The sequence below is a fragment of the Oncorhynchus clarkii genome, chromosome 7 (genome assembly GCF_045791955.1).
Source record: "Oncorhynchus clarkii lewisi isolate Uvic-CL-2024 chromosome 7, UVic_Ocla_1.0, whole genome shotgun sequence".
In the NCBI taxonomy this organism is placed as follows: Eukaryota; Metazoa; Chordata; class Actinopteri; order Salmoniformes; family Salmonidae; genus Oncorhynchus; species Oncorhynchus clarkii.
Window position 1 is genome coordinate 42,474,291 of NC_092153.1, and position 13,459 is coordinate 42,487,749.

Consider the following 13,459-nt stretch of genomic DNA (forward strand, 5'->3'; position numbering starts at 1 on the left):
CCCTACGAGTGCTGCTGTGGTGTAAGATAACTCTACACAGCCCTTTGAAAGACTGCCTTTAATTTAGGGAGAAGAGATGAGGGGAAAACAGAATGTCGGCACGTCCGGCGGGCGGGCGGTGGCCACTCATACAGAGACAGTTGAGTGTGTGGGTCTGGTGTGTGGGTCTGGTGTGTGGGGCCAACACATTTTTTTTTTCTCTCTCTCTTCCAATTCAGTGGTGACATATTGAAATGGCATGTTTTTAGGCAACGGTCCATTGCCTGACACGGCCCACTTATACACTCATCAGCAAGACCCTGCTCTGCGTTCTCAGCTGCTTTGTTCCAGCTGATGTCATCTAAACCGGGTCCCTGCAGGGTTGTCTGGGAGAGATAAGACAACCCCCCCCCCCCCTCACCCCACTCTCTGCTGGTCTCTTGCAGAAAAAAAGAGCTGCTGCTATGAAGATGGATTACCCAGCTGGTGACACTGGCTCCCCTCCCTCTAAAGCCACAGTGGAGCGCTAACGCAATTAGGCCAATTAATCTTGAGCAAAAGGGGTTCACAACACACACCCCCCTCCCGCCTTTGATTATGCACGCTCCTGAGCAGGTGTACCGCCACATCCTGCTCACACCTTATTTTCAAAACAATAAATGTGATTTATTGATTACTCTCAAGTGCAGTAATTGTGTTACTGGTTTAATCGATCTGGGATGGACAAAGCAAAGCAGTGGTGGTCCTCTCATTTGCATGGTGAACTAGTTTCACTTTACATGATGTTAAGGTTTTTTAACTACCGCTAAATCACAATGGTTATCCAAGCATTCATCCTCCAGTAACACAGTCCTTTCGAAGTGAGACAATATGTTAAATGACGACGAGAACAGGTGATGATTACTTCCATAGCATGAGATGTAGGCGGTCCAGAAAGGGCAGGACAACTTGGGCTCAAAGTAGGTTTGTATGTCTGAGCAATGCGTGTCCGTGTGTGTGTGTGTGTGAGAGAGAGAATGAGACTGGGGTGAGAGAGGAAGAGATAGCGAGAGAGAGAAACTGATAGAGAGAGAGAGAGAGAGAGAGAGAGAGAGAGAGAGAGAGAAAGAAAAAGAGAGAGAGAGAGAGAGAGTGATATAGGGCGAAGGAGAAAGAAAGAAAGAAAGAAAGAAAGAAAGAAAGAAAGAAAGAAAGAAAGAAAGAGTAGAGACAACACATTCAATGCCTCACACATTTTTTCAGTTCTGCAAAAAAGTAATTTGGCAGGGTTCCACCTATTGACAATGCAATCCAGCATCCTGACAAGATTTCATCCAGCACAATACAACCTGGGACAGATGCGAGCAAACGTGTTATCTGCACATTTTTCTTTTTAATTACCTCTGTGTCAAAGAGGTGGTCTGCGCTGAATAGCATTTACAAAGTAAAAAGCATGACAATTTACTTTTCAAGTTCAATTCAGGACTCCACAAGAACACAGACCTAGAGGTATTGTAATATAATTCCCTTTGTGAATAGCATATTATTATGATAGATTGTGTTTATGGGGCACTTGTCCAGATGTAATAATCCACTTTTACCTTTGCTACCAACAAGTCCCGATCAGAACATTAAAATACCATACAGTATATGAGTTCTGGTAGGCCTCTCCGCTACAGCAAACATATACAGTATATCTCAACTATCTATCTACTTCTAACAAGCTCATAGTGAAACAACAAGGAACCACAAAACAGCAGGGAAGAACAGGGTTACAAGGAAACATCCATCCATTCAACCGTAATATAGCCACTACTGTTGAATGAATCATCCCATTGGAACATATAACAGTGTCACATCAGTGCAAAACACCAAATCAATCAACAAAACTCTCCATTCCAAACATATCCATAGGCTACGAGCAGGATGTTAAATCAAAATGATCAGTTACTGTAGCTCAGTGGATATCTGTGTTGGAAACCATGGAAAGGGAAAAGCATACACACTAAAAACAAATGATTCTATTGGCTTGTAACCATCGCGGAACCCTTTTTTGGTGCTATATGCTATATATTTTTTTGAAGGTTCTATAGAGAACCGTGTTCATAAGGTTCTAAAAGGAACATCTACAGTGCTATGAAGAACCATTAAAAAGGTTTATATTTATTTAGCACAAAAAAAGGGTTCCTCTATGGTTACAATGGTTACAATGCTTCTTGGGGCTATATAGAACTCCTTTTTATGGTTCTCTATAGAACCTTTCTCAATCATCAAAGTTTCTTTGTATTTATTTATTCTGGCTTGATAGTGTACTGTTAAAATGCCATACCGTAGGATGAATCTGGGGTGCTAGCTCTGGAACAGCTGGGAGAGAATTGAGAACTACTGACTTAGTCACTCATTCTCACTTGACACAAGGCTATAGGTAAGTCTTTCACAAGACACCTACACTGGAATTGCCATACATAACATGTACTGGCATAACACAACAGATTAGATGTTGAAATGACACTCTCACTCACGGTTGCACAAAAAAGAGCTGTGAGCAAATCAGCGCCTTAAAAATATTCGAATAAACCGCCACCCCCACATTTGAATTATCACTAAAAGAGGAAAGAACCCTTTCTTGAACTGCAAAGAGACATTGAATGGCTCAAATGGTTCTTTGGATCAGTTCTTTTTAGTCAGTAGAACCATCACTCTTCCCAAAGAAACTTTGAGGAACCCTCGTTTTCTTTTGTGTGTGTAATCCGTTGCTACCTCACAGTTCAACCAAGATTCTAGCTGTCAGTTCAAGAGGGATGACGAAAGAGAAAAATACATATTTTATTAATAAAACCTGATGTGCTTCAGAATTCCAGCCTTGATCAGTCTGCTAGGGAGACAGCATCACATACATAAGTATACAGGGCAACTGAAGGGCACAAGCAGCGCAACCACTATGCAAATGCAGGGCCACTTTGTTTAGCGACAACACTTCTTTGTGTATATGTAAACTCTGACAAGACGTGCCAGACACTGTGCACACAGTCCTGCTGTCAGAGTTGTGCCACAAAAAGGGGTGCAGCTGCTGTCTGGATCAGGACAGCCTGACTGACCAGACCCCTGATGCGACACACACACACACGCACACACACACACACACACACACACACACACACACACACACACACACACACACACCCTACTCTCCTGTCACTGTTAGCAGTTAACACTTTAGCCCAGAAAAGCACGTCCTGTCAGCAGACAGTGACTGGTATAGTCACCCACACACCCCCACAGAGGGCGAAAAGTGCTTGATTAGCACCCGGACTCTGCACAGCGAGGGGCATATCGGGACACCCATAAGTACTGGCCAAACCAATTATACCTTCAGTACTGACACTGGTTTGTTTGTGGTGTACATCTACACTGTGAATTACACCAGGCATTATATACTGAGTGTACAAAACATTAGGAGCACCTGCTCTTTCCACGATAAAGACTGACCAGGTGAATCCAGGTAAAAGATATGATCCCTTATTGATGTTAGGAAACATATACACTATCTCAACAGGGTTACAAGGAAACATCCATCCATTCAACCGTAATATAGCCACTGCTGTTGAATTAATCATCCCATTGGAACATATAACAATGTCACAGCAGTGCAAAACCCCAAATCAATCAACAATACTCTCCATTCCAAACATATCCATTATTGATGTCACTTGTTATATTCACTTAAATCAGTGTAGATGAAGGGGAGGAGGCAGGTTATAGAAGGATTTTTAAGCCTTGAGACAACTGAGACATGGATTGTGATGTGTGCCATTCAGAGGGTGAATGGGCAAAACAAAATATTTAAGTGCCTTTGAACGGGATATGGTAGTAGGTGCCAGGCACACCGGTTTGTGTCAAGAACTACGACGCTGCTGAGTTTTTAACGCGCAACAATTTCCTGTGTATATCAAGAATGGTCCACACCCCCCAAAGGACATTCAGCCAACTTGACACAACTGTGGGAAGCATTGGAGTAAACATGGGCCAGCATCCCTGTGGCACGTTTTCGATGCTCTGACGAATTGAGGCTGTTCTGAGGACAAAAGCGGGTGCAATTAGGAAGGTGTTCCTAATGTTTTGTACACTAAGTGACTTGAAAACCTTACTGAATGTAGGTCTACGGCAGTGTTGAATTGTGTCAGATATTTTAGATTTCATTTTAGTCATTTCAGCCTTCATAGTTTTAGTTATTATCAGCCAACTAAAACTCTGGACAATTTTAGTCTTGTTTTAGTCACTGTTAGTCACATTTTCCTCTGTGCATTTTTTTTACCTCCAACTTCTATGTGCACATTAAGATAGCCTTGACCAACTAGGCCTTCTATCCAGTGGTGGCAGGTAGCCTAGTGGTTAGAGAGTTGGGTCAGTAACTGAAAGGTTTCTGTCTCGAATCACAGAGCTAACAAGGTAAAAATCTGTTGTTCTGCCCCTGAGCTAGACAGTTAACCCACTGTTCCCCAGGAGCCATGGATGTTGATTAAGGCAGCCCCCTGCACCTCTCTGATTCAGAGGGGTTGGTTTAAATACAGATGACACATTTCAGTTGTACAACTGACTAGGTATTCCCCTTTCCCTTGCTATTGGCTACAGGTTTAACCATTTAGGCCTACAGTTTTTCTCCACCTTGTGATGAGGTAAATGACAGTGATTCCCTTAAAAGGGGAGAATCTGAGCATTTCCAACTATGTTTGAGTTATTACTGTATATTAGCTAATATTCAGCAAATAGATTTAGTATTTCCACACAGGAAAAAGCTAATTGGAAAAAAAGCTAAAACAGGCAATACGAAAGTAAGAAACAGTAAACATTACTGTTACGATTGAAATGTCTGTGGATACTGTATATCAGCTCAATCAGCCTTTTTAACTAAAAGACCGACGAGAGGTTTGCATTATATTCTGCAAAGGTATGCTTGCTTATGATTGGACAAAACAGATGAAAAGGAGCTTCCTGTCAAATTCCTGTCCATTAGTCTCGCATGGAATTCTCCTTGTGTCATCTCAAATGAAAAGTCACTTAGAATAGTTGTCTTTTTTCCCCATGGCATCTTGTCTCATTATCGTCATTCGTTTTCGTCAGGAAATATAGGTCATTGACTAATATTTTTCGTCTTAGTTATTGTTGGCAAAATTAACACTGGCCTACGGGAGTCTACGTCTGAAGACAGAGACGTTACTTCCAATATTTATTTTAACCCAAAGCTGAATATAAAATGCTTACAGTCAAGGAGGGACTCTGTAACATTGAGGAATACAATCACTAATATGACCAGATATATAATATCAAGCTACAGAGCCGGGAAAGGTAACCATACAGTAAACATAGCCTCTGGGGTACCATACCAGAACAAATCCCACAGTAACCCCAGTGTTTAGGAAATCAACCCCATTATGAGAGAGGGATTACCTAATAACGAGAGAGAGAGAGAGATTGTTCGCTTACCTGTTGCTCTCTTGTAGAGTCTCACTGCCCTTCCTCCAGGAGATCCCACCCCAGGGGGACATTTTGGGCCTGCACTCCATCAGCACATCTCCTCCCTCCTTCACCATTGTGTGGCTCCTCAGCTGGCTCTGGGAGAAGTCTGGGGCAACAGCTAAGACAACACATGCATGTTAAAAACTCAACACTTCCCTTTCCCTTTACTCTTAATGTTTAACTTTCAACATGTATGACATGAGTTTATCCTGAACACATGACCCGAACTAGGAGAACCTCAGGGCCTTAGTATACTGGGTCCAGAGTCTTTACCTGGTGGTGTCACAGTAAATAACAACATATACATCAAGGGAATAGTCATTGTCATTGGCCAGACCTAGAGATAGTCATTGTCATTGGCCAGACCTAGAGATAGTCAGACCTAGAGATAGTCATTGTCATTGGCCAGACCTAGAGATAGGCATTGTCATTGGCCAGACCTAGAGATAGTCATTGTCATTGGCCAGACCTAGAGATAGTCATTGTCATTGGCCAGAGCTAGAAATAGTAATTGTCATTGGCCAGAGATAGAGCAGGTCTTAGCCAGTGTAAACAAGGCTCAAGGAGATTACTAAACTCCACACTCAGCTTGTATGGACTAGACAGAGAGTGAGTCAAAGGCAGACATGTTGAAAAAAAGCACAAAACAAACAAATAATTATGCAATGGTACGTTATCTGTATAACCCCTAAAGGTTTTAATACACCCTTGCATGGCTGCTGTCTACTTCAAAGTGAGGCGTGTAATGTGTTGAGTAGAAATGGCAGGGAAGGAAGGAGAGTGCAACACACTGCACTCCTTAAAAAACAGGGAATCATTTTCTCGGCTAAGAAAAACAAAGGGAAAATGTCATGTCTGTTTTGCAGCTCAAATGAGTTCTATGATGATCATCTCCTTTTCTCTCCAGGATCCTCCCTTCCTTTGCTTTTATAAAGCACTTCAATTAGTGCCAGGGGCTGTCAATGACGTTTTTACCTCCTCCACGTTGAATTCAACCTGGGAACTTTGGCTGTGTTGGATCTAATTCCAATCAATGGCAAAACAATGATGAAGAGTGGTGGGAGATGGGCTTCGAGAGGGAGAGCTGAAGGCCAGCCCTGTGCCAGGGAACAGGGTCCAGAGGAACAGGACTGACAGGGCAGATGGGTGGGACTTGGGAGCACAGTGGCATGGCCATACATCAACAGCACCCCAGTGCATTCATCTTTTAATGAATGCCTTTTAATTAGGAGGCAATCACAGAGAAGCTAGAGGTCACACTGCGATGGTAGAGAGCGGAAAAACAAACTACCTATGACACTAAAACATGCACACAACAAATGTGCATACTGTACAACATACAATACATGCACCGGCGTGTACGCTGTCAGGCACGTACACCCACACACCTTGCATTGCCTTACCTATGACTTTGAGCTCTGCATTGGAGTAGACCTCCCCATGCTTGTTTCCAGCCACACATTGATACATTCCAATATCGGACAGCGTCAGTCGGCTGATTGACAACAGCCCATTGGCAACCTGTATGCGCTCCTATGAACAGAGAGACAGAGACATGCTTTTTGATATGCCTTATTGCGATTGCTCATTTACATAAAAGCATGCAGCCAATGTGCCAGTGAATTATAGTGTGGCAGTGACGGACGTGGCAATAAATCTAGGTTTTCATCACTAATGGAGGGAGGGGGTTGGGTGGAGGGAGGCAGGCTAGCAGAAAATGACCCTAATCAATCTGCATGTTTATGAGAGTGGAATAAAACCATGCCCTATTTATATCTCTGGCTGCACCAATGGACCTGTTTCCCCTTCAGCATGAGGACTGGATGTGAGGATTAGGAATATCTTATCAGAGCTATGCTGCATGTGAAAATTGGTTTCCTGATAGGTACAGTGTGCCCTATACATACTAAGTACTGTATGTATGCTGTTATGTACACCGCAGATCCCACACTGCACTGAGCCACTGTGAATAGCAGATTCCTGCCATCTTAGTGAAGGAGATACAGCTCTTGTGACTGGCCCATCAAAATAAACAGGCGTATTAGCCTAAGTGGGTTTAATGCACTAAAACCCAGACACTTAGCATCTTTATCGTCAAGGTATGTTTACATATTTGAACTTCAGCCACGCCATATATAAAATCAACCACACACCCATGCAATCTCCATAGACAAACACTGGCAATAGAATGGCCTTACTGAAGAGCTCAGAGACTTTCAACATGTTACCATGCCACCTTTCCAACAAGTCAGTTGATCAAATTTCTGCCCTGCTAGGGCTGCCCTGGTCAACTGTAAGTGCTGTTATTGTGAAGTGGAAATGTCTAGGAGCAACAACGGCTCAGCCGTGAAGTGGTAGACCGCACAAGAACGGGACTGCCAAGTGCGTAGTACGTAAAAATCATTTGTCCTCGGTTGCAACACTTACTACCGAGTTCCAAGCTGCCTCTGGAAGCAATGTCAGCACAATAACTGTTTGTCAGGAGTTTCATGAAATGAGTTTCCATAGCCGACAAGCCTAAGATCAAAATAATGGTGTAAAGCTCGCCGTCATTGGAATCTAGAGCAGTGGAAACGCGTTCTTTGAAGTGATTAATTATGCTTCACCATCTGGCAGTCCGATGACCAAATCTGGGTGTTTCGGATGCCAGGAGAACGCTACCTGCCCCAACTGTAAAGTTTGGTGTAGGAGGAATAATGGTCTGTGGCTGTTTTGCATGGTTCGGGCTAGGCCCCTTAGTTCCAGTGAAGGGAAATCTTCATGCTACAGCATACAATAACATTCTAGACAATTCTCTGCTTCCAACTTTGTGGCAACAGTTTGGGAAGACCCTTTCCTGTTTCAGCATGACAATGGCCTCGTGCACAAAGCGAGGTCCATACAGAAATGGTTTAACGAGATCGGTGTGGAAGAACTTGACTGGCCTGCACAGAGCCCTGACCTCAACCCCATCGAACACCTATGGGATGAATTGGAACGCCGACTGCGAGCCAATCCTTATCGCCTAAGTGCCCACTTCAGTGCCCGACCTCACTAATGCTCTTGTGACAGAATGGAAGCAAATTCCAGCAGCAATGTTCCAACATCTAGTGGAAAGCCTTCCCAGACGAGTGGAGGCTGTTATAGCAGCAAAGGGGGTGACCAACTCCATGTTAATGCCCACGATTTTGGAATGAGATGTTCGACAAGGAGGTGTCCACATACTTTTGGCCACGGAGTGTCTATTCCCAGAACGGCATTAAAACCGACACCAGTTTTTAAGGGTAGGGCTTTTTGTCAGTGCACTTGGTGCTACATGCTCCCCGCTTCCCTTCATCTCCTCTGTTTTCAAAAGGCCTACCATTAATGTCATTAAAGCACATTTCCATAGGGGTGTCAGCTTGGTGTGGCTCCAGTCTGACGGGATTAAGGTACTGTCACATGAAAAGAGGAGCTGTCCTCATTGAAACATCAGTAGCTAAGCCCGTGTTTGAGCAGGTCGCGTTGTGAATTTTGATGATGCTCAGTGACTTGCTGCTAGCTGGATGCACAGAGGCGAATGTGCCTGCTGGCGAGAGCGGCAGAACGGTGGTGGCTTATATCGGTCTTTGTGTGGAACGCACTCCATTTACGGGCTGCTATTAATTAAGCATGACATTCCTCTTAAATCAGCAGTTTTTCATTTGGGGACCTGGGGGGACCATCTGCACAACTTCTGCTGAATGGAAAATGATTGGCAATGTCATTGCCAACACTACCGGGTCACTTCATTTGATATAGGAGAGTATAAACAACAAGCCGTATGACTCGATTGATGTCACAAACAAACGTCTGTCATGGCGGTTTTTGAGATGCATTGAATTTGGTGTTTAATTGTTGTCCGTTTCGGCTGGTATGAGAAATGCATTTGCATTACTGACAGTATCAGAATTATAAATACCCTACTGTGTGCCCATGCACTTTAACTACTGACCAAACTTGGGAAGTTAAGTTACACTTTTTTTTAATAGTCCCATATAGATGATCTACAGATGGTCATACTATCAGCAAATGATTTGCCGATAAGCAACTGCTTGCTAAGGTAAAGGTTAAGGTTAGGTTTAGGTTTAGAATAAGGGTTAGGGTAAGGGTTACGGTTAGTAGATACTGTAGTTAGTTGGAATGTTGTTGAAAGGTATTCTAATGAACATCTACAAGCCATCCACTTGGGATTAGCCAAATAAAGTGTCACCGGAAGTTATTTGAAAAATGAAGGTAATATCATAAGCCCTTGCAGTCAGCTCAAATGTCCAAACGAGCAGGAGAAGCAGAAAAGGTCCCCATTGATTTACTGTAATGAATCACTGCGCATGGTTCCCCGTTCCTGCTCTCCCTCCATTAGTTATTAGATTGATGAGGCTGCACCATTTGATGGGGACATTTCAAACAATGGACCAACTCTGCGTGATTCATCTATTAATTGAAGTGCATTACTAATCCTCCCATTTATTATGTCCATATTAAGGAAATCCAACTCCAAAATGAACACTGTCACCTCTTATCACAGATACTGTAGGGCTGTGGCGGACATGACATTTTGTCAACGGGTTATTGTCATGCAAAAGGAGGCCAGTCTCACAGTAATTGACAATTAATTAACATAAACACATTTAGCGTCTCCAGGCCTCCATGCATGCAATCCGCATACAGGTCTCTGATGCCTTTGGAACATCTACATTTTAAAAAAGTAAAATAAATCAATGTAATGCACCATCAAAATAAATGCATTATTTATTTTAGGCAGGACTAAAGAAATATGATACTGTATGAAGAAAATGTCATTCAGAAGAACAAAATATAAGTTGGCCTACTGTATGTTATCTGGCAAGATATGCTTATAAGTCCTGTGTCATTTTTTTTTGTATTATATGATTTTATAGTAAGAAGAATATACCGTGCCTACAGAATGTATTCATACCCCTTGACTTTTTCCTCATTTTGTTGTGTAATGGATTAACGTGAGATTTTTTGGGGGGAGGGGATATTCTGCAGAACCCTCAGCACCCCTACAGTGTCTTGCAAAAGTATTCATCCCCCTTGGCAATTTTCCTATTTTGTTGCATTACAACCTGTAATTTAAATGAATATTCTATATGGATTTCATGTAATGGACATACACAAAATAGTCCAAATTGGTGAAGTGAAATGTAAAAAATAACTTGTTTCAAAAAATTCTAAAACGTAAAAAACATAAAATTGGTGCGTGCATATGTATTCACCCTCTTTGCTATGAAGCCCCTAAATAAGATCTGGTGCAACCAATTACCTTCAGAAGTCACATAATTAGTGAAATAAAGTCCACCTGTGTGCATTCTAAGTGTCACATGATCTCAGTATATATACACCTGTTCTGAAAGGCGCCAGAGTCTGCAACACCACTAAGCAAGGGGCACCACCAAGCAGGCGACACCATGAAGACCAAGGAGCTCTCCAAACAGGTCAGGGAAAAAGTTGTGGAGAAGTACAGATCAGGGTTGGGTTATAAAAAAAATATCCCAAACTTTGAACATCCCACGGAGCACCATTAAATCCATTATTTAAAAAATGAAAGAACATGGCACCACAACAAACCTGCCAAGAGAGGGCCGCCCACCACAGACCAGGCAAGGAGCGCATTAATCAGGGAGGCAACAAAGAGACCAAAGAGAAACCTGTATCTGTCCTTAGGACCACTTTTAGCCATACACTCCAGAGCTGGGCTTTACGGAAGAGTGTCAAGAATAAAAAACATTGCTTAAAGAAAAAAAAAAGTTTGTTGTCCTTAAGCCATTTTGCCACAACTTTGTAAGTGTGCTTGAGGACATTGTCCATTTGGAAGACCCATTTGCGACCAAGCTTTAACTTCCAAACGGATGTCTTGAGATGTTACTTCAAAATATCTACATAATCTATTTTGTGAAGTGCACCAGTCCCTCTTGCAGCAAAGCACCCCCATAACATGATGCCTCCACCCCCGTGCTTCACGTTTCGGATGGTATTCTTCGGTTTGCAAGCATACCCCTTTTTCCTCCAAACATAACAATGGTCAATATTGCCAAACAGTTCTATTTTTGTTTCATCAAACCAGAGGACATTTCTCCAAAAAGTACAATCTTTGTCCCCATCTGCAGTTGCAAACCGTAGTCTGTTTTTTTTAATGGCGGTTTTGGAGCAGTGGCTTCTTCCTTGCTGAGCGGGCTTTCAGGTTATGTCAATATAGGACTCGTTTTACTGTGGATATCGATACTTTTGTATCGGTTTCCTCCAGCATCTTCACAGGGTCCTTTGCTGTAGTTCTGGGATTGATTTGCACTTTTCGCACAAACGTACATTATTTTCTAGGAGACAGAACGCATCTCCTTCCTGAGCGGTATGATGGCTGCGCGGTCCCATAGTTTTTATACTTGCGTTCTATTGTTTGTACAAATGAACTTGGTACTTTCAGGCATTTGGAAATTGCTCCCAATGATGAACCAGACTTGTGGAGGTCTACAACATTTTTTCTGAGGTCTTGGCTGATTTCTTTTGATTTTCCCATGATGTCAAGAAAAGAGGCACTGAGTTTGAAGGTAGACCTTGAAATACATCCACAGGTACACCTCCAATTGACACAAATTATGTAAGTTACCCTAACAGAAGCTTTTAAAGCCATGACATCATTTTCTGGAATTTTCCAAGCTGTTTAAAGGCACAGTCAACTTAGTGTATGTAAACTTCTGACCCCCCGGAATTGTGATACAGTGAATTATAAGTGAAATAATCCATCTGTAAACAACTGTTGGAAAAATTACTTATGTCATGCACAAAGTAGATGTCCTAACCGACTTGCCAAAACTAAAGTTTGTTAACAGCTGATGTAAGAAGGCCATATAAATACATTTGATTTGATTTAACAAGAAATTTGTTGAGTGGTTGAAAAACAAGTTTTAATGACTCCAACCTAAGTGTATGTAAACTTCCGACAGTATGTCTGGCGCATACCCAACACCTCTCATCACCCTGGGAACACCATCACATTGAAGCAAGGTGGTGGCAGCATCATGCTGTGGGGATGTTTTTCATTGGCAGGGACTGGGACACTTGGGCAGAATTGAAGGAATGATGGATGACGCTAACAGTGAAATTCTTGAGGGAAACCTTTTTCAGTCTTCCAGAGATTTGAGACTGAGACGGAGGTTCATTTTCCAAATGACCCTAAGCATACTGCTAAAGCAACACTCAAGTGTTTTAAGGGGAAACATTTAAATGTCTTGGAATGGCCTAGTCAAAGCCCAGACCTCATTCCAATTGAGAATCTGTGGTATGACTTAAAGATTGCTGTACACCAGTGGAACCCATCCAACTTGAAGGAGCTGGAGCAGTTTTGCCTTGAAGAATGGGCAAAAATCCCGGTGGCTAGATGTGCCAAGCTTATAGAGACATACCCCAAGAGACTTGCATTTGTAATTGCAGCAAAAGGTGGCTCTACAAAATATTGTTTTTTTTTGTGGGGGGGGGGGGGGGGGTGAATAGTTATGCACGCTCAAGGTTTCAGTTTTTTGTTGTATTTGTTATTTGTTTCACAATAAAAAATATTTTGCATCTTCAAAGAGGTAGGCATGTTGTGTAAATCAAATGATACAAATCCCCCCCAAAAAATCAATTTTAATTCCAGCTTGTAAGGCAACAAAATAGGAAAAATACGACGGGGGGTGAATACTTTCGCAAGCCACTGTACATCCCGTGGCTATGATTCAAACTGTTCAGGAGTGTGCTTAACAAGTCCCTAAGCATAATTTACAGACAAGGGGATGGTTGGGGATGGGAATACAGTGGAGGTATTGAGGCATTGAGTGATGATGAGAGAGGTTTTGTCTCTAGAGGGGCAATTTAAGCCAGGTGAGGTCACTGGATGTCTGGGGGGTGGAACAAAAGGGCTAGCTGAGGCATATTGAGCAGGGTTAGAGGCGCTACAGTGAAATAAGATAATAATCACTAACCAAAACAG

General features: G+C 42.5%; 1 protein-coding gene across 2 annotated transcripts in view; it reads right to left on the minus strand.

The window, feature by feature from the left end:
* Positions 1-13,459, minus strand: part of LOC139413340 (contactin-4-like) — a 164,236-nt gene that overhangs the window by 46,248 nt on the left and 104,529 nt on the right. For both annotated transcript variants that reach the window (XM_071160574.1, XM_071160575.1), the window contains exons 10-11: positions 6,879-7,008; positions 5,443-5,593 (exon numbers count right to left, since the gene is read on the minus strand). In XM_071160574.1, the coding sequence (XP_071016675.1) occupies positions 5,443-5,593; positions 6,879-7,008 (281 nt within the window). The remainder of the gene's footprint in view (positions 1-5,442; positions 5,594-6,878; positions 7,009-13,459) is intronic.